Below are 22,088 nucleotides of genomic sequence, written 5' to 3'. Positions count from 1 at the left end.
TTCAAATGATGTCTAATTAAGACATCACATGTTGGAAGGATATTTTGTGAAGCTTTCCAGATAAAAGTTTGGACTCTTGCAGGGATATTGAGCTTCCAAATAAGGGGGAATAGAGAGTGATTAGGGGAGCTAGAGGATGCATTGTTTGATTCCATAGAGACACTGCTGTATGGTATGCAAACTTTACAGAAAACTCCCCTTTCCTTGTGGGATGCCATATCAGTTTGTCTGGAATGTTTGGTCTGGCTTTAATGGAGGTTATGGCATAGAAAAGGGGCATGGGTAAAAAACTTAAGAGGTTTTCATTCCATCTACCTTCAGATAAAAGGGCATCTTGAACTGTTACTATGCTGAGGTTTGGATTGTCCACCAAACACTTTAAAGGTTTGTATTCTCCCATAAAAGGCACCCATGGATCTTTCCAGAAATTAATCTGACAGCCATCTCCTACTTGCCATAACATACCTCTTGCCACTATATTTTTAGCCTTTGAAATGCTTCTGAACATAAAGGAGGCTTCTGAAGGTTTTCCTGCATCATCTAACATAGGGTTAAGAAAACTTCCATATTTGGCCCTCATTATAGTTTTCCATAAAGCTATAATGACTCAAAGTGCTGTCAAGATTTGAAATAGTAAAAGTATTTTGCTTGTTAATGTCTGGAACTAGGAATCAACAACTGCAAGGTAGTTTTTTTTATAACTATCACTCCATGGTAGCTTTCAAGCTTTTTAAAATAGGAGTATATTTTGCCTATTAAGTTTTGGAGCTCAAATTTCAAAGTACATGTATGTTATGTGGCAGCTCTTCGGGACAAAAGCAACGTCGATGAGATGGAAGATCTAGAGAAGAAAAAGGAGAAAGTTGTGGAACGAGTTGATGCATGTCACAACTCCATTGCCTCTAGTATCTTAGGAGCAACGGAGGCATTAACTATTTTTGTTACTTTCTATGCTTTTCTTTTTCCCAAGGGTCTGACCCTATGCATTGAGTGGGACAATTTTATTGCCCTACTATGTTTGATTTGCATTAAGGTTGGATTGTGGCTCAAAATCACGGTTCAAAATGTAAATCGAGATTTTGAAAGGCTTGGTGACTTGGAGGAGGAAGATGGGAAACTTGATGAAGCTTCCGAAAAGATCATTATAAAAATTGGAGAGCAAGTTCCTCCAAGGGTAGCATCTTTTAAAGCTAAACTACGCACCCCCCTGAGGTCTAAACCAAACAAATGGTTCTTGTATGCGTTCTTTCTCATCCCCTATATTGGGTTCTTGGTCATGGGAATTTGCAACAGCTGGATAGGGAAAAAAGAGTGTAAGTAGTACCTCAAAAGTTTACACCATTGTTGTTTGCACTTTTTTGTTTTATGAGGCTTATTTGCACTTTTTTCTTTTTCTTTTAATAGGTAAGAAAACCACCCAGGATTGCCTCTCGTTGATCCGTATGTGGGGTTCATTGCAATAGCAATCCAGTATTCAGCTCTCCTTAGTTTTCCCTGCAAACCCATGCCATGGATGAAGTCAGGTTCTTGAATAGTCAACGGAGTAGTCCACAACTCCATATGCCCTTTAGATTGGTTGTAAGCTCTGGGGATAGCGTGATAGCAAGTGAAGAAAGTTGTTTAGTTGAGCACCAGTGCAAATGAAGAAATTTTAGCAGTACGGCATAGATTGTTTATGTTGATAATTTTAAGTTTTTACAAGGCTACATGCCAGCATCTGTTTATTTTTAGAACCTAAATTAGTTGAAATGTTATTGGATTAGGGTCACCCCAAGTTCAATCAGAACATGAAATAGTGTATTAAAGACCATCAAAAGATGACATACCAATATCGCCACAATCTCACTTATGAAGTTATGAACCGAAAACATTCCCTCCCTACTTAATAAATATAAATAGGTCAACAATCATTCTTTACATGTTACGAAGCAAAAGTAAAAATGCCCTAATAATTCTCCGAAATGCTGCTTAGGGGGGCTTTTTAGTGAACAATGTCGTCAGTACGCAAAGTAGCAAGACTATCTCTATGCTCGACAAAGTAGAATATATTGCCTTCGTCTTGCGGCTTTCGCATTTTTAATTTCCTCAAGGAATTTGACTGTAGATTGAGACGAATTAAAGTCCAATTCCATACCAATAACAATTCATCGTTGTCAATATCAGGTGCACTTCTAATATACTGTAGCTCGGGCCTGCGACATGGGAGTATAAGTTCAAGATTTAGAACATGTGTTTTTGTCCAAACCTCTTCTGCATAGTCTTGAAGGACCCAAAAATCCATACCACGATAGGATGAAGTGTCAAAAAAACATAAACACTCTTCCTTCTTCAACAGGTGCACGTAAGAATTATCTGCTCGCTTACCATATTTGTCTCCCGGGCACGACATTGTATGGAGAGTCTCAGTGTCCATATCAAATGATATTATGGATTCAGCACACAGCAGAAAGCGACTATTTGCACGCTTGTACCGTTCGTTATCAACCAACCAGTGCAACGTACTCTTCAAGATTACCGGGGCATCAAACCATGGAGGGTGAGATAATGTGGTAGTCTTTCTGGTGTGTCTTAGCAAACCATATGTCATTAGGTGAAAGCCGGAGTCTACGTGACGCCAAAAAAGTACTATGTATTCCCTTGTCTTTGGGTCGAAGAAAAATCCGCATGTCGAAACTGAATCGGGTTTGTTCACAATAATCTGTTCTTGTGTTATTGGGTTCCATATAATAACAATAACATGGTTAGAAAACAGAAGCAACCCATTGCATGAACCAATAAGAGTAAGCTGGGTGTAACCCGTACAGGAGTGACTGACGCGCATGTTTTTTGGAATTCTCTCCTTAGTTTTATCATCAATGAAATACAGTGGAACTTCATCCTCATAGATACCATTTCGACAGCTGTAACTTTTACGCCAGGGATCGCGCTGGATCACAACTACTGAAGTTGCTCGTTTGAGGTGTATACTGACAAAAGTTGGTGATGAAGTCAATGTACGAATCATACGACAGCTATGGCAACACTGGAAGATCAACTGAGCGGGAAGTCTACTAAATATGTCGATGATAATATCATATGGGAGATCAACTGCCTCGGTTTGAGTAAACAAGCTCAATATACGCCCCCAAATAAAAGGAGCCCATCTCATGCAAGGTACACTTATACCCATAATATCTGTGATGAAAACTAGTTAGGTATAACAGCAAAAAACTCGGATAATTTGTAAAAATATCTAGAAAAAGATAATAATATATGTTCTAATGAATTTGTATTTAGAAAGGACTTGCAGGCTGCAGCACAATTTGTAGCGCTCTTGTCCTCTCACGTATAATTTACTATATTTCAATCAAATATTAGTTTCCTCTGAATAAATACTAACAATCATAATAGTAATAGTTAAAGGACGAGTTATGATACAAAGTATATGATAGCATGTAATTTAGTAACTAAAACATGGCATATGATCCCAACTGTACTTCGACCTAAAAATTCCTCAATTACAGTCACCATGACTGTCTCTGTTGATGCATGCACTCTAGCAGTATTTGAAATAGTGGTTCTTGAAACTCTACCTTAATAGTCAAAGATTGAATACTTTCAAGAAATTCAAATTCTTTGTAAGCATATAAGGGACTCACATAACTAGAAATCCCTTTTCATCGGACATCAATTTTTCTTCTCCTAATTATTCAAATTATCATCTAAGAATAATAATAATAAAAAAAAACAGTGTTAGGCACTTAGGCATTAACAACATCCATACATGTTTGTTACCAAAGAAGTCTCTTCATCATGTGATATATCTACCGGAAATGTCGAGCTAAATAGCACCCCTTATCTTCTAACACTATAGAAAGTAGAAATGAAGGTGTACACGAGTTTCACAGATTCAATCATGACCCGATACGTCCTATATATCAGCATCTCGAACAGGGCTGTAAATTTTCATCTCTACTTACACACCACCTGGGTGCCAGTAGCATTTATGCACTATACATGAGTGGATACCTCTCACACACTGTGAGCTGATGCGCTTACACACTGTGAGCTTAAGCAATTGGAAGACACTGTAACTGTTTTCTAGCCATATGAAAAATAGACAAGCCACTTCAAGGGGAGCTCGACCATATATAAACAGAAATTGATGCAGACAGCAACAAAAAACTGAGATAGACAGCTTGTTTCTGCTTCAGCTTCAATGACCATGGCTGTTGGCGAATGCAAAAGAGATTTTTGAAACAGGTGGATATAAAAATGACACACCTTAAAAATAGCATTTTTCTAAATGTCCCAACAAAAACATACTGTCTTTTTCACAATGTGATCTCTCGAGCCTCCCATGATAACATTCTTATCTGTGTTTTCCTTTTTTATTTAAAACCTTGCATCCCAAAAAATAAAAACAAAGCACTTTCTTTAAGTACTCTAGTTTTGAACCTTGCTCCAAACCTAATAAAATCTCTTTTGCAACCAAAAAGGACAAAATCTCTTCGGTTCTGTTTGGCGAAGAATGTTCAATGTATTTTATGAGTAGGTTTTATGACTTTATCTTATTCAGATACTTATAATATATAAAAGAAAATATTACTGTTTATGACCCGAGAGCTATGATTTATTCCGAATCTTAGCATGTTATGTTATGACTAAGATTCAATCTACGTCTCTACGAGTCCACATCATCAATTGGGATGCCCTCAGTAGTCATATTTATATATCACAGATTAAGCCAAGCCAATCTGGGAGTTTTACAGATGAGCAACGGGAGGTATATGTGGGCATGTGGCAACCTAATTGAGAACTAGCATCCTATTAAGATGCATACATTAGTTCAAAGAAAACGATGACATTGTTGGTAAGACTTAAAAAAAATTTAACTGGATTGATTCCTTGTGATACTGAGCCCCACTTCGTTCAACCATACTACAGGAAACATATTGTACTATACCGAACCCAATAGTCCAATAGTCCAACTCAATCCTAAAAGCCATTTTGTTACATATTTAACATCAACATCAACTCATTAATTATTTTGGTCAGTGTAGTTGTCCTAGATGCAAGGGTGCAGTATGAGCAACCTGAAGGTGTCTTTACACCACAGAACAGATTGATGGAAATTGTTGTCACTGGATTCACCTTAACTAACAACAATAACTCCAGTATTATATATATACAGGAACAAATTGAAGCAAACCCAGATCAAAACTCAACAGCAACAGCCAAAGCAAATTTTCACAATGAAAGTGGTCTAATCTAAAGCACAAAACATACCTGGTCTTATTCTTCTGCTGATTTCCATCTTCTCCGGTATTGCATAGATGAGAGTACGGTTTCTCCACAGGAAGACGTGGCACAGTGTCTGGTTAGATATGTTGTACTTTCTAAAGTTCCCCACCCTCACGTGTAATGATGTCAGGCCTGACAACGAACGCACTTTTTGATCTAATTAAGATTCTCTGTGTACTCGAGTTCGTGCACAACACAAACCGGACTCAGCGTGGGCTGGGCCGGATTGAGAAATAGTCATGGGCTAAAGTTACATTTATACGGACCAGCACTGAGCTGACCCGAATTCTTCAAAATATTTGTTTGGTCGTTGACTCATTGCTAGTTGCAACTTTCGACCTTCGGTCACTGCTTGCGTTGCGTGGTTGCCATTCCTGAAAGCTGAAACCGGCCAAAAGGTTGACCAAATTTCTTACGAAAAAACCCTCGAGTTATCTTATGCAATCATCCTAAAAGACGTGTAGTTCTAACTATTCACTTGTGGAGTTAAATTCCGTTACATGCCCAGCCAAGTCCAAACATAAATAATGTACCGAAAAGCTAGTGTGCGCAGGCTGCATGGGTGTGCTGGCGCTTAAGAGACACTCATTAGACAGGAGTGAGGGTGTATTGCACCAAAACGTACAGCCATCAATGTCTCTTAAGCCAGCCATCAATATCTCTTAAGCCAGCGCACCATACACCACCACCCTGCGCACACTAGATGCCATCAATGTCTCTTAATGTAACGTGTCAATCTTACACAATAGTTTTCGTACCTTATGTACAATCCTATATAAACGTCTAGCTATGTTTCTTAACAAAACTCAGTTCTAAACACCATCCAACTTGCTCATGGCTGAACCCAGTTCCAACCAATCTACAGCTACCTCTGAATGGCCGTGTCGCCATCGTTACTGGTGCCTCACGAGGCATTGGTCGTGCCATAGCTCTCCACCTTGCATCCATCGGTGCAAAATTAGTAATCAATTACGCCTCTAGTCCAACTAAAATAATTTGTCTATTTATTATTATTATTAAATGTTTTTTAATTTTTATTTTTTTATGTGTGATATGTAGATTGTAGTGGGTGGGAGGAATAAGTATCTTATAAATGGGCGGCTTGCGCAGCCGAAGCAAGTGCAGAATTTATTTCATTCGGTGCAGCTTAATGTGAACAATCCACATTTTCTTACAATGCAAGGGAGGATAACTAAGGTTTTGAATATGAAACCACCTGAAATTTTGTCAATGCTTGAAGAGGCAGCTGGGACTAGAATGTACGAGACGAAAAAGGAGGATGCGTTGAAGACACTTGAGAAGAAGCAGAGTAAGGTTGATGAAATTGATAAGCTTCTTGATCAGGAGATTCTACCTGCTTTGGAGAAACTGAGGAGAGAGAAGATGCAGTATATGAAGTGGGCTAATGGGAACACGGAGTTGGACAGACTTAAAAGGTTTTGTGTTGCTTTTGAGTTTGTCGAGGCGGAGAAGAAAAGAGACAATTCTTTAAATGGAGTGGAACAAGTCAAGGCTAAGATTGCTGAGATAGATAATGACGCAGCAAGGATGCAGGGAGAGATTCAGGATTTGGAAACAAAGATAACTGTTTTGACAATTGAAAAAGATAAGATGGCGGGTGGCGAGGTGAAAACACTATCGGAGAAAGTAGATTCTCTTGCTCGTGATCTTGTAAAAGAAACATCTGTACTGACAAATCAGGAAGATTCATTGAAGACTGAACAAAAGAAAGCTGAAAAGGCAAGGCTGTTCTTATTATTTGTTTCCATGTTGATTTAATTTGGTGTTCTGTAATGCTGTTTTCCTTATGTACTTTTTAGCCAGTAGTAGGGGATACAGATTTGATAATTACAATTTTCTGTGCTCATACCTGCTGTATTTACAGGCTGCTAAAAATATTAAAGACATTGAAACATCTATTGAAGAGAGGAATGCTGCTGTTCAAAAATCTGAGGATGGAGCAGCTGATCTGAAAAAGAGAATCGACGATCTCTCCAAGAGTTTAGAAGAGTATGAAAAACAATACCTGGTGAGTCTTTTCAATATGTTGCTACAATGTAAGTTATATTATCTTTCATATCTTGCATGTACAATGGTGCAATACTATGATGGAACTACCTTCGGAGGAAATGACGTTAATAATGTTTACTACTGAAAGGGTATCTTAGCTGGTAAGAGCAGCGGGGATGATGAGAAGTTCCTTGAAGATCAACTTGGTGATGCAAAAGCTGCAGTTGGGAGTGCTGAAACTGAACTGAAGCAGCTTAAAATAAAAATAAGCCACTGTGAAAAGGAGTTATCAGAGAAAAAGAAACAGTTGATGTCAAAGCGTGAAGAAGCCGTGTCGGTTGAGAACGAGCTTAATATTAGAAGAAAGGCTGTGGAGGATGTTAAAGTTTCCCTAACATCTGTTCCTTATGAAGAGGGTCAGCTGGAAGCTCTTCAAAAGGTTAATTTCTTTCTTACTAAATATGCTCCAATCACACAAATTTTATGGAAACATTTGTTAATATGTATTTGGAGTAGGTCATCTGAACTTAGCTCTTTGTAATCTATCTCAGGATTGTGAAGCAGAGTCAAAGGTGGTGGAGAAGTTGACGGATGAAGTTCCTTCTCTTTCTGGAGAGTTGCGAAATGTAAAGTTCAGATACCGAGATCCTGTTGACAATTTTGATAGGTCAAAAGTGAAGGGTGTGGTGGCAAAACTCATCAAAGTAAAGGATAGTTCCACAACAACAGCTTTGGAGGTTTGTCTTGCGGATGATCCTAGTCTTCTTTTTCGTCTGCCATTTCGTCTTTCTAGTTTCACCAAAAGATTTGATTGCGACACTTGTTTGCCTCACCCCTAAATTCTTGGCAGGTTACTGCCGGAGGCAAGTTATATGACGTTGTTGTAGACTCGGAACTTACTGGAAAGCAACTTCTCAGAAGTGGAGAACTTGAGAGAAGAGTGACATTAATACCATTGAACAAAATCCAATCTCATACCGTTCCACCAAGAGTTCAACAAGCTGCTGACAGATTGGTAAGTGTTATTTCATCTCCTGTTTTTCACTATATAATCTTGCCTTCTTGCTGAAATCTATGCCTGTTTTCAGGTTGGTGATGGTAATGCAGAACTGGCACTTTCTTTGGTTGGTTATGAGGAAGATGTGAAGGTAGCTTGCACTTTATTTGGTTTTCAATTATCGATTCAACTCGCTTCTGATTTTTATTTTTAATTAGTTGATAAAAAATAGGTAAAGATTACATCATTCAGCCAGTAACTAAGGAGAAAGGCCTACAACCCCTTACATCCATAGTCATGTAATTTTAAAGTTTGGATAATAAAAAAGCGTCAGCCCTACCCCATACCATCCCCTTTAAAGACAAATCCTGCCTATCTAAGGCCTACCCCATCCATATAGTGCTTGTCATCTAAACCCACTAATGCTCGCTTCGATGATTCAAAACTTATTAATTGAAAAACAAAAAGGCTCTATTTTGTTATGGCTCAACCCTCTTTTGGCATAACTAGTGACTATAGAGTGGAACTATGTGTCATTATGATTTACATGGTGGGGCGATCATCTTCAACTAGGATTATAATTTGGCTCATCTGTAATGGACACCAGGAAGATGGTTTTTACTTTTTAGAACTCAAACTAGTTTGTCACTGATCCCTCCCACTTATTCTTCTTTGATTCTTTATGTATATATGCATGATATGCGATATTAGTTGTTTTCTGTATGAGATAATGTTTGTCTCCTAGTAAATCTTCTGAATGCTTATGTTCATCCTTGATTTCCTACATTGTGCACTGTGAAGTGTAGGTGGTCTAATGAAGATAATTATGCACACTTATAATAATTTCTTTTCTGACTAGAAGCAATTCATTTTGCAGGAGGCAATGAAGTGTGTATTCGGTTCAACCTTTATTTGCAGAAGCACCGACGCTGCAAAAGAGGTATACTTTGGTATAAATGAATGTTTATTTTGAGATTCATTCACACGCGACTTATTATTTATTTCTTTTCCTTTTTCTATAATTGTTCCTTAGATGGATCTGGGATAATGTTTTTGGATTATCTGGATTGCAATATTTTCTTTTTCTGTAAAATCTTCCAAGGAAATTTGTTTTGGGTCCATAATTAGGTTCTCTTTTTTCTTTTTAGATTTTGGTTTGATAGATTGCTAAAGCTGCTTCTTGACAGCTATCAGGGAAGCCACTATTCATTCCAAACAAAATTAGAAGCCTTTTTGTGTTGTTATAATTTGTGTTGAATGATTTGAATCACAATAATAGGTTTCTAGTGGCTTGATTTGAAAGACGTAATCCAGCTTAGGAATTTTCCCTAGTGATGCGTATTTGGAATCTGTGACCTCTAGTTTACATGAAACTATGGGATGGTTTGTTGACTGAAATAAATTTTGAATGGTGTCAATGTGTCCTTAAAACTTAGAATTAGCCAATTATCACAGCCATTAATTTGTTTTGAGTACTCATAACTTATGTTTCAACTGTTTTTTGTTGTTATGAAATTTGGTATGGTTTTTATTCTTTTTAACATGGACACTTCATATGCTTGATATTAAACTTTGAGAGCATCCAACTCATCCAATTGGTGATGAGCGGAGAGGCCTTATAACTTACCTACTGTACACTGTATTGCAAAGCTTTAAACATCCCATGTAGGTGTATGCTAAACACCCCGTGTCTCCCTCATATGTGGCATTACTTGGGACAACACACTTGGGGATGCGGAATAAACGGGCTTTTTGGGCCAAACACAATAGCCTGGTCTGATACCATCTTAACCTTTGTGAGCATCCAACTCAAAACCGATTGGTGAAGAGTGGAGCAGGAACTTATATACTATATTGCAAAGTTTTAAACATCCGAAGTGGGATACTAAACATCTCAACACTTGAAAAGTTCCATTTAGACAAACTGACGCCTGTATTAGATACACGGACAACCCTTATTTAAACAATTTCTGGATAGATATGTATGCATTACTTAATCTATTTATATACGCACCAAATTGCTCTTTGGATGCAATGTCGGGCAACGATGCAAATACTCATGTCAAGGTCACTTGGTTACCAGTATTACATTGTTTCCTGTTAGTATATTTTAGGCAGATAATAATTACACTAGAGATAAATCCCAACCCATGGTTCAAGTAGAATAAATGCTTATGTTTGAGATATACATCTCATAGCTATATGGATTGTGGACTTGTCGAAGTTAGTCCAAAATTGAATTTTGAAGATTAAAGTTCTTGAGAGTGTGAGGGGGAGCACAAGAAAGTTTTCATGCTCATCATGTTTTTTTTTTGTTTATATCATACTATTATTTTTACTTTGGGTAAAGAGTAAACAAATTATTTTCTCATCAACAGCCTTGTATGTGATATCATCATGGTTACCATCTTGGAGAAGGTTAGGAAATGATTAACTTGCACTACTGTATTATCTAATTATCATTCTGTTAAACTATGCACAGGTTGCTTTTAGTAGGGAAGTCCGTACACCAAGTGTAACTCTTGAAGGTGATAAATTTCAGCCTAGTGGTCTCCTCACTGGTGGTAGTCGCAAGTAAGCCTTATTAGCACTTATTATCTGTATAAGTCATGTTATTATCTGGTTTTATTTTTGTGATACATTCTTACAGTTTGGTAAGAAGTTTTTATTGCTTTACTCTTTTGATTTGAGCACTTCTGTCCATAGAGGTGGCGGAGAATTGTTAAGGAAACTCCATGTGTTGTCAGAGTCTGAATCTAAGCTTTCCGTCCACGAATCAAGATTACGAGAAATTAAAAACAAGGTAGAGATATTTTCTCAAATCCCTCCTTACATATTTGAACCCAAGAAATGAGTCTCTCATACTTCTCACCAATTCATACACCTTTTATTTGTACATCTTAGCATTAGTCTATTTGTTGCAACCATCTTTTGATAACTGATAAGGTTGATTTGCTACTTGTAATACATTTTCTATTTTTCCTTGGCTTTTTATATATTTGCAGTTCATGAATGATGAAGGGACATTTCACAAGGGGGCTTCTAGGATGTAAACCCAACTACTTTCCTATATAAAGATATGTGAGAGAAGGCCGAAACTAATGAAGGCCGTATACTCTTTTCTCTAGACTTTCTTCTTCATCTTGTATTCAATAGCAATAAGAAATTTATGGTGATGTAGATATAACCCCTATTACTAGTAGCAATTAGACATGACACCCAGACTGAAACATTATCATCTTGGATAAGGCTGTTGGGACAGTGCAAAATAGCCTTATCGGAGTGTAATTACTCAAAAGACCCCCTTCGCAAGACCAGGGCTAGGACACATGTCACCATCTTAAGAAATGCATTTAACAATCATGGAAGTTGGGGTCAACCTTATATTCTTACCTACACTGGGGGATTTGTCTAATCATTTTTATCCATGACTCTTCAAACATTAGATACTCAAACTCCATTCAAAATCTGCGGCATTGTTCATTTCACACTAAGAGTAAAAGCTTTAGTTGACTAATTTCCTCATTTTTTTAGTATAATCAGTGTTTCTTCAAATCAACAAGTTCAAAACTCTAATTTTTATGAATTACTTCAGATCTTGCGATTTCAGTTCAAATCCAAGTCAAAATGGTTCTCAGAATGGGTGTGAGTTCGAGTTCAGAAGTTCAACCTAGATTTCACTGTTATTGTTTTAATTTGAGTTTTAATTTGAAATTCGACTGTAAATTTAAAGGTTTGAGTTTGTTTTTTAATGATTTGGCAGTGGTGGTGTTTGTTTGGAGGAGGCGGTGGTTGAATATAGGCAGAAGATAAACAACAACTGTCGCTTCACTTAATCTTGATGACCCAGGTTTCTAATGGTGACACGTGTCAAATGTGGGAAACAAGCAAATACAAGTTAAAATTAGAAATAACCCCTTACTGATATAAGTATATAATCAGACATATCCTCCCACTGTTGGACAAGATGAAGTCTGGGTTTTTAACGGATTAGATACATATCTCTACACTATATGATAGCCGGGTATTTAGGAACCCCTCTCTACTGTCGAGTAGGCAATTTGTAATCTCCATAGTTGCTCAATTTCAAAACACCTCCCTCACAAAAATTAGAACAAACCTCCTATTTATTAATAATTTAGAAAAACCTCCCTAATATTATTTAAATTATATAATTATCTCCAATTTCCCTCGCTAATATTAGAATAAGCTCTCTTTTATTAATAATTTAGAAAAACCTTTCTAATGTCACTTAAATAACATAATTATTCCCTATAAAAAAAAAATAGATGAGTCTTTCCTACATAATTACAATTACCAATTACAATTATAATCCAAAAATCATGTTAACTATCGAACTCGAGGGACAGGTTTCAAGACTTTAATACTTTAGAAAAAAAAAAAAAAAAAAAACCAATGCGGCAGCATGGTTTGCATACTTGTCATTATATGGTGACATGTCCTAGTGTACACGCCGATAAGGGTATGAGACATTTCATCTGCCTTGACCTGGAAGATGACGGTTAAGGTGAGTTGACTTGGATGGCCAATCTGAAAGGCCTTGTCTAAGGTTTTTTTGAAAACGAGGGGTCATGTCTAGTTGCTACTAGTAAGGGAGTTATCTCTACATAACCCTATAATTTATTGGTATGTACTTAACTAAGTAACATGAACACTTCATACGCTTAAACAAATCACGCACATACGATTTCAAACTAGGGTTTCTCCTATACCCAAGAAAATAATCTATTAACATAGTTACAACTCCATGATTTACCACTTTCATAGTTATCTATTTGTAAGGTGGCGCTTTAAGGTCTTGAGCCCCGTAATTCGTTGTCTAAATAGAGAACAGTAATAGCCTTTTAGATATTTAGTTGTGTCCTGGTGTCCTACTTCATATAGGTGGCTGTGTCGGACACTCTGTACCCTTTCGGACACCAACAGGCGTGTCAATGTTTTAGGAATGAAACAATAGATACTAGGTGGAGGCAATCCTAGCGGTTTTGGCACTCATTCACATATCTTCCTCATGTTTTTAATGGGTAGGATTCTCTTAAGATAGGAGAAAGCTTATGGATGCTTTATTATATTACTTTTGATGTATGAATTTAATTGGTTTACATTTTATGAATGAGTTTAGGGGAAAATCCAGTTTTTAGTTAAATAATATTTGATAAGTAATAACGGTAAAAACATTGAGAACATCGCTAAAATACGGGTTTCAATTATGAATTTATACTAGAGCTATCATTTTTAAAAGCATATTGAACACAGTGAAATTTATTAATTAAGTCATATGTGAGGTATCTTAGGCTTGATTCTTGCTTGTAGCCATTTTTATCTGTTTGCATCACCTATCTTGACGTAATAATTTTAACTCTATTTCATAATTTTATGTGTATCTTTTTGTCTTACTTCTATATACTGTGCATAGAGAAAGGAAATTTAACGATACTGGAATATTAGAGTTAGATCTTTAATAGTAAATTCCTATCATTAACACACTCCCTCTGTATATTTTGCTTAACTTCTATTACTACCAGATGCATGATCTTCTGTGGGAGGCTCTTTAACAAAATGCAAAAAAAAAGGATTAGTCCTCTTCAATTTTGTTTTCCATAATATGCTTCTTTTGTGGGTCAACTTTGCAGATTACTCAACTCCTTCCTGTTCAAAGGAACTTTATGGAGCTCAAATCACAGCTGGAACTCAAGTCTTATGATCTCTCGCTGTTCCAGAGCAGGGCTGAGCAAAATGAGCATCATAAGTTTCTACTGACTTTTTAAACTTTCGTAGCATATCGACTTTTTAAACCTTCCAGTACATTGATACTTGGAGTTCTCATTCTCTAGTCTATTGATTTTAATTTGGATGCTATGCTCTAATGTTTGTTACTTTCCCTGTTTAATGTAGCTAGGGGAGCTGGTTAAAAAGATCGAGCAGGACCTTAAAAATGCAAAACAGGATGAAAAAGAAAAGCAGCATTTTTATCAAAATTGTATTTCTACTGTGAAATTGCTTGAAAAATCTGTCAAAGAGCATGGTAATACCCGAGAGGGCAGGCTAACAGATCTGGACAATAAAATTAAGAAAACAAGAGCGCACATGCAATCATCTTTAACAGAACTCAAGGTCAGTGTTTCCTTTCTATGTAAATTGTGTTTTCCTTGGTTTGTTAAATCCGAGTCAGACCTTTCTCTACTCCTTCAACTCATTTTTTGGCCTCCGTTTTGAGAGGAACTGGGTGTTTTTGGTGGGATTATAAGTGATGTTTTTTTTGTTATAGTAAGCTCTGACCCACATGATGTCAAAAATAGTGATAAGATTATTTCCTGCTGTTGGAGAAGTTAAAGAGAAGCAACCTTTTTAACCGTCTGATCCAATTTGTTTTCTCCTTCCATTACCTGTCCATCCTAATATAGGGACATGAAAATAAAAGGGACAGGCTTTTTATGGAAAAGGAAGCTATCATTCAAGAACATGCTTCCATGGAAAATCAGTTGTCTTCATTTGAAACACAGATTAATGCTCTCAAAGCCGAAGTGGATGAACTTAAAGTCAAGGTAGACTTTGACGTTTCCAACAGTACATGGAAGTGGTTGGAACTTTAACCTTTTTCTGTATTCTTGTGCAGGTTAGTAACTTAAAGAATGATCATGATCAAGCTGAATCTGAATTCAGATTGATCCGTTCAAAGATAAAAGAATGTGATTCTGAAATAAACATCATTTTCAAGGAGCAACAGAAGCTTCAGCGTAAAATAGGCGAAGAAAATCTTGAGAAGAAAAAAATGGAAAATGAGGTTCTGTTGTAATTATTTTGTCTATTATTTTTAGGTTTAGAAATAAAAATGGATGCGTTTAAATTTTTTCTCTAACTTCCCTAGATTATTTTCTTTTTGTTGCATTTTACAGGTAAAATGGATGGAGATGGAACAGAAAGACTGTTCTTTTAAGGTAGATAAGCTACTTGAGAAGCATACCTGGATCGCAAGTGAGAAACAATTGTTTGGAAAAAGTGGAACTGATTATGATTTCTCATCCTGCAACCCTCATGAGGCAAGGGGAAAACTGGAAATTTTGCAAGCTGAGCAATCAGAGTATGTGTGTTCATTACTTTGACTGTGTTTCAGCTTTTTATGAAGAGTTAGCTTTTCTATTTCCATGTATTCAATGAATAATAGGCATTGGGGTTTTGTTTGAAAGACAAGTCAAAACTCAGGAAGGTGATTGAAGAGCTAGATGAGAAAAAAAAGGAAACACTACACGTTACATGGGTCAAAGTTAACAAGTAAGTTATGTCTGCACTCTTTGCTTTCAATTTGTTTAATTTCTCTTGGTGTGAGTATTATTATTGTATTATATATTGCTATTTGTTTTGTTAAGCTTGATCTACTTACAATTTTATTTGTGCTCCTATGTAGTGATTTTGGGTCTATCTTCTCTACCCTATTACCGGGTACAATGGCAAAGCTAGAGCAGCCTGAAGGATGTAGCTTCTTAGATGGTCTTGAGGTCCGTGTTGCATTTGGTAGCGTGTGGAAGCAATCTTTGTCAGAACTTAGTGGAGGGCAGTGATCTCTTCTTGCACTTTCTCTTATCTTGGCTTTGCTTCTCTTTAAACCAGCACCACTTTATATTCTTGATGAGGTATGAAGTGTATAGACATTTGTGTTACACTAGCCTTTGAAAGCATTCCTGGAACTTTAAATGAATGATATCCTTTGACAATGTTATTCTAAATTTAGTGGTAATTGTCTGGCTGCCTGACCTAATTGTTAGGGTTTGGGCCTTTATATATTGTCTGTAACAATACAGACTTGAATTTGAGAGCTCTGTGTCACACTTCGATGCGGTTGACCTTTTGCAGTTTCCCTCTTTTCTGTCTTGACCTGGAAATTTTGATGATTGCATCTTAGACTTGTTCTGTTGTGCACACTTGCCTCTTTGGTATATTACTCCTGTACAAAGCGTTCAATGGAAGCTTTATGAGTACATCTAACAAGTTAGATTTGTTTTCCTATGGATGCCACTTTTAGAATGAATACATTCTCAACATCAGCGAACATGTTTTTAACCGTCCTTCAGCTCTTGAATAATACATTCTTGACATACAAAAGCTCGCCAACTTCCTGTGTGTTTAGGATGTAGGATATAGCAACTTTTAAATGCTTCCTGTGTCCTTCAGTTCACTGGAGTAGGTTTCACAAACCACATCCATGGTGTAGACAATGCTATTTTGAACAGAGGTATTTCAGTTATGTATATTTTTTCCGGAATGTTTGACAATAAGGGTGAATACGGTTATGGATGAACTGGCATCAAGTTTGCAACCATAGCTTTTCTCTTAATTTTGATTGTGCTATTATGCACAGAACTGGCATCAAATTTGTATTGCAATTGAATATGTTTAATTTTTTTTGTCTTAAGTTCCTTGTCTTGCCTGGTTCTTTTTCGCAGGTAGATGCAGCTCTTGATCTAAGCCATACACAAAACATTGGAAGGATGATCAAAAGTCACTTTCCACATTCTCAGGTTCGACAATTATGTCTGTTGAATGTGAAGCTGGATTCTTAGGTTTCTGAATCATATTTACGGAGTCTGGTTGAGTTTCTTAGAGGGCAGATGCCCTGTTTTCAAAATATTTAAAGCCTATAAGTACAATAATTGCTTTCTTTAGATGCGTGATTGAAATATTTAAAATGTAAGAAGAGTTTGGCCTTCTTACTCCTGGGTTTGCTGCACAGATTTAGCATGCCCAGTAGTATGCAAATGGTGTATGGATATTATTTCAGCCAATAGCAAGAACCCTAGGATTACTGTATCCATCGATTTCTCTGTTAAAGTTTGGAGCATCCAACTCAAAACCAATTGGTGACGAATGGAGAGGCCCATGAATTTTTAAACCGTATTCCAAGGCTTCTCACATCCCATGTGGGACTAAACTAAAAATCTGGACATGCCCTCTCATGTGTCCGACTTCATATAGGTCGCCGTTTCGGACTCTCCGTACTTGTTTGACTGTGTCAATGTGACTTGGTATACGGATGTCGTAGACCGTTGTATACTAATACTTTGATATTTAACTATACAACCTGGTGTTTATGAGAGTATTATTAGAGATGAAGTATCATGTGATAGTCTTGCCTCATGTTCTGTTTTCTGGTGGTGCAGTTTATTGTGGTCTCTCTCAAGGAAGGGATGTTTAATAATGCCAATGTTCTTTTCCGGACCAAATTTGTAGACGGCGTGTCTACTGTCCAAAGAAGTGTTGCTTCTAAGTAGGATTGGTGATGACTTGTTTTCTGGAAGTTCAAACTACTTACTTGAGCCAAAGTTTAGTTTGATGAAAATTTTCAAATAGGAAGTTTGTAAATACTTACCAAGTAACTAGTGATCTAACACAGCACAGTTGGTCCAACCAGCATAATCATGTATTTGCTTCCAGTAATCATTAGTTCTATGTATGTATACGGGCTGAACAAAAGCTGCCTTTGAATACATAAGACTACAGTCTTACCATGTTGCATGACTAGGCTGAGTGTGATAGACAGTCATTATGATGCACACTACACATTCCGAATCTTAATGATTTAGAGAAAATTGGCTTTTATCAACCGTAGCCGTTTATTATTATTCACTGTTATACTGGGAACAAGAACATATTATGAAGAAATGTATGAATTGGTGAACCTGTAGTTATCTTTGATGTGAATAATGTCTGTTCAAGTATGCTTGTGATGAATTGGTGTTATGTCTGCGGTTAGGAGTTCCTGGGTTGCTATTTTAGCATTATCGGCCCAAGTGTTTCTTCGGAAGTAGACTGTTCAGAGTTCCGGTTCTTTTGGTCTGCCAGTGTTTCTTACTGCTGTTGATGTGTGCAATGCTATCAGGCAAGTTTACGTATAGAGGATTTATTTTTTTGCTTTTTTTTTTGGCGTGGTAAAGTTCTGGTTAAAATTTTGCTGGAAAAATTCAGAAGATATGTAGTATGGGAAATTTCGAACCAACAGATGAATGGTTAGAATGGCATCTGTGTACCAAATTCACTTCAAAGTGGTGCCTTACAATGCCCCGTTTGGTAATCCACTTAGAACACTTTATCATTTATGCCATGATGGAGGGTTTAGAACTCTCTTTTTCTACCAGTGTACTCTATGAACCTAAGGTTAGTAGGTTAAAGATATGGTAACTGTGAATTTCATTTTGTGCCTGCTAAAGGTCTCTAGTGTATAAGATCTTAATTAAAGTTTCTGGTTGTTAGAAAGGCATACCTTTGAAAGAAGTTTCTCATTATTTCTGAAACGTGGGTTAGTTAGAGTCTACCTTCCCCCTTTTAAACATTATATAATCCAGAAAAGATTTATTTACTGTCAATGTTGTCTGGCTGAGATTGTAGAAAAAAATGTATCATTTGTTGAATGACCTCAATGAGTTGTTCCTGAAGTCTGTAAAATAATTACATGATGCCTTTCAATGAGATCAAAGAATCCTTTCTCTGGTTGGATTTGTACTTTTGTCTGCCTTGAATATAAGGACTAAAGAGTGTGATTAAGGGTTATGAATTTTTAATTCGCTTTTCTGGTTGACCATAAAAATTAGTTGTTTATTCACTTAAAAATTTCAATTGGCCAATTAATAAACTGGCAAACCTACCAGTTGATTTTAAATTGAAAACAGCCTACATGAAAAATCGAACTGAAAGGAAAAATAATATGGATACTACCACTCATTGTACCACAGGTTGTTCTGCTATGGAAGCAACAGTATTCGCAGCATTCTACCTACATCCGTATCACCCTCTCTCCTTATCAGAAAAAGAAAAAAAGAGAAAAATAAATCATGGTGTGAGCTTTAATTTGGATGACACCCGAGACATATCTTGCACCTTTCTCCATTCTTTTCCAGTTCTACACTTGTATATTATACCACAACTAAACGGATCATGGTTTATTTTGCTGATGCTTCGTCATACCACAGCAATTAGTTGCCTGCTTATTGTGGAGACTCCTCACGATGAGTCTAGTTAGTAAAACATTTCTAGCGTTGTACAAAGAGGATTTTCAAATAGGGAGTCTATTAGAAGAAGTTGTTCTTCACGTCATAGTGTAGAGCGCGCCTGTACATAGCACAATTAGAGCGCACCCGCGCCTAGTGCATAACAATTGTCCAGTAGATATAGCGAGCTCGCCCTCAACCAGAGCGTGCCCGCGCCTCGAGTCAATTATGTGCACCGCTTGTCTTTGTTCATATATTTAGAAACTTGTAATCTCTATAAAAACAATTGTAATCTCCTTAGGAATTAATCAAGTAAATATTTTCAAATCTGTCTCTAATTTATCATGGTATCAGCCTAATTTCGATCCAAATTCTAACCCTAACCACTCTAAGCTTCCGCCTCCTCTCAATTCTCAATGGTCGACGCCTCAAACACCAATAATGAGTCTCCTCCAGGTTCTGATGATCCTTTCTTTGTCCACCACTCAGATAGCCCCACGGCTATTCTCGTATCTCCTCTGTTATCCGGTGACAATTATCCGACTTGATTACGGTCTATCTCTAGAGCCCTTCGAGCAAAGAATAAGTTTGGTTTTGTAGATGACTCTGTCACACCTCCTAGCACTCCTAAAGAAAAATCCAAGTGGTCGCAATGTGATGACCTCGTTGCTTCATGGATTCTCAATTCTGTTTCTCCAGTTATTAGTGGAAGCATCCTCTATGCCGACTTTGAATCTGAAATCTGGAAAGATCTAGGTGATCGTTTTTCACAAACTAATGCACCCAAGGTTTTTCAAATGAAAGATTCCGTCACCCTTCTCAAGCAAGACAATCGTCCGGTATCTGTTTATTTCACTTTGCTTAAATCTTTCTGGGATGAATTAAGTTATTTGTCTACTATGCCTGTTTGTACTTGTGGTCATGCATCTATTTTTGCTAAAGAGGTTGAAGACGATTGTTCTATGAAATTCATGCAAGACCTAGATGCTCGTTTTCAATCCATCCGCAGTCAAATTCTCTTAATGTATCATTTCCCTCGTATGTCCAAGATTTATTATTTAATCCGACAGGAGGAGAAACAACAAGAGATTCATGCACTCTCTCTTCCTTCTGCTCCAGACGCTGCTGCCCTGAGTACTCACTTTCAAAAGACCAACTGGGCTTCTTCTTCGAAATCAAGCCTGTCTAAACCTCCATGATATAACAATGGTTAAGCCTCGAAAGAGCACGCCTCGATCTGAGGGCAACGAGCGGCCATCCATTCTGCAACCATCAGAACCGAAGTTGGACATTATATTGGTACATGTTACAAACTGCATGGTTATCCACCCAAGCCTGCTCAAGCCAATTCAGTTGCTCCAGGCTCCACTTCTCCTGTTTTCTCCACAGAACAATACAACCAACTTCTCAGTTTGCTTAATTCAGCTAGACCACTTCACAGGCAAATCTGACAGGTATATCTCTCTCGTGTTTTTCTAAATCCATATGGATCATTGACTCTGGTGCTACCAATCATGTCTGTTCATCATTACATCTGTTTTCTCATTATCATACTTGTTTAACATATTCTATTATTAAACTTCCGGATGGAACAGACTATTTAATTACTCATGTTGGTAGTGTTATTCTCTCTCCTCTATTGCGTCTTGACAATGTTCTGTTTGTTCCCACATTTCATTTTAACTTGCTTTTCATTAGTGAACTAGTCAAATCTCACCCTATCTCTGTCACGTTCACTAATGATTCTTGCCTTTTTTAGGACCAGTTATCGAAGAAGAAGATTGGATTGGGACGGCTTAATGGGGGACTCTACCATCTCCAACTAGCTTCCGTTTGCTCATCCCACAACTCCACCACCAATAATTTATGGCATTATTGCTTAGGACATCTCTCTTCCACGCCTTTGCATATTTTAGCTAAGCAATTTTCTTTCATTTCTAGTTCCAATAATGCTACTTGCAATGTATGTCCGCAAGCTAAGCAAACACGTTTATCTTTTTCTCATAATTCAATAAAAACTATTAGACCTTTCCAAATGATTTATTGTGACATTTGGGGTCCTTTTAATTTACCATCCTATTCCAATGCTCATTTTTTCTTAATAACTATTGTCGATGATTTTAGTCGTGCTACATGGATTTATCTTATGACTATCAAATCTGAAACTGTCATGCATTTACAATCTTTTTTTTTTGCCATGGTTCATACTCAATTTCACTCTACAATACATTCACTCATATTTTTCCATAGCAACTGATAGTTAGTAAATTGATTCTTAATTATCTATAGATGAATATAAACAACTAATGATCAACTACCTTATCAATATTATTCCTACTCTCAATTCATTATGCAATATAAAGAGTCATGATTCGTTCGACTCTTAAACTACCAAGACTAAATAGAATCCAATTAATCAAACACAAAGAGACAATGGTGAGAGTAATATTATGTTGAGAATTTATACTACGAGATAATACTATCAATTGATCTTATACTAATATTAACTAAAGTAATTATTTATAGGTGAATCAAATATGGAGAAAACTAGAGAGAGATTGAAATCAACTTTTAATTTCTTAACATGCTAGAATAGATTTGTATAGAAAACCCTAGTCTAGATATTTTCACACAAGGTTAAAATATAAAGACTAGACCTTTAATGATCCTTAATTACTTTATACTATCTCTAGTCATAAACTAATTAGCATAAGAGAAAGCTTGTTCCCATTCTCATGGCAAACTCATTATTCTCTAGTTTATGTTAAACTCTTCTTATATCTAAGTCAAGAAAAACC

General features: G+C 36.8%; 2 protein-coding genes and 1 pseudogene across 3 annotated transcripts; 2 read left to right on the top strand and 1 right to left on the bottom strand.

Moving 5' to 3' along the window:
* Positions 1-1,775: 1,775 nt before the first annotated feature.
* On the bottom strand, positions 1,776-5,443 carry LOC147483987 (F-box protein At3g07870-like). Its single transcript, XM_086575666.1, has 2 exons — positions 5,269-5,443; positions 1,776-3,174 (listed from the first exon to the last, which is right to left on the bottom strand). Exons 1-2 carry the CDS (start codon positions 5,294-5,296, stop codon positions 1,982-1,984), a joined length of 1,221 nt encoding a protein of 406 aa, XP_086431792.1. The 5' UTR covers positions 5,297-5,443; the 3' UTR covers positions 1,776-1,981.
* Positions 5,444-5,841: 398 nt separating this feature from the next.
* LOC147483986 (structural maintenance of chromosomes protein 2-1-like) lies at positions 5,842-18,001 on the top strand (annotated as a pseudogene). Its single transcript, XR_015205540.1, has 19 exons — positions 5,842-5,904; positions 6,071-6,244; positions 6,343-7,023; positions 7,169-7,312; positions 7,442-7,732; positions 7,845-8,030; positions 8,144-8,308; positions 8,382-8,441; positions 9,168-9,230; positions 10,773-10,864; positions 10,997-11,093; positions 13,945-14,085; positions 14,207-14,425; positions 14,716-14,856; positions 14,928-15,095; positions 15,208-15,583; positions 15,717-15,942; positions 16,753-16,827; positions 17,467-18,001. The product of XR_015205540.1 is annotated as a structural maintenance of chromosomes protein 2-1-like (transcript).
* An 8-nt stretch (positions 18,002-18,009) lies between these two features.
* Positions 18,010-20,489, top strand: LOC147483985 (uncharacterized). The gene is made up of 3 exons (XM_086579691.1): positions 18,010-18,021; positions 18,115-18,185; positions 19,856-20,489. The coding sequence occupies exons 1-3, from the start codon at positions 18,010-18,012 to the stop codon at positions 20,487-20,489; spliced, it is 717 nt and encodes a 238-aa protein (XP_086435817.1).
* The last annotated feature ends 1,599 nt before the right edge of the window (positions 20,490-22,088 follow it).

The sequence above is a fragment of the Coptis chinensis genome, chromosome 8, assembly GCF_015680905.1.
Source record: "Coptis chinensis isolate HL-2020 chromosome 8, ASM1568090v1, whole genome shotgun sequence".
Lineage (NCBI taxonomy): Eukaryota > Viridiplantae > Streptophyta > Magnoliopsida > Ranunculales > Ranunculaceae > Coptis > Coptis chinensis.
The sequence above is the reverse complement of the archived record's forward strand: the minus strand, read 5'-3'. Positions and strand labels throughout refer to the sequence as shown.

Bases quoted from the DNA above. Each gene is read 5' to 3' on its own strand.
- LOC147483987 (XM_086575666.1), bottom strand. From the start codon at position 5,296: ATGGAAATCAGCAGAAGAATAAGACCAG. The intron at 3,175-5,268 runs GTATGTTTTGTG...TTTTCATCACAG, and splicing joins CAGCAGAAGAATAAGACCAG to ATATTATGGGTATAAGTGTA.
- LOC147483985 (XM_086579691.1), top strand. The intron at 18,186-19,855 runs GCAAGTTTACGT...GTCTATCTCTAG, and splicing joins GATGTGTGCAATGCTATCAG to AGCCCTTCGAGCAAAGAATA.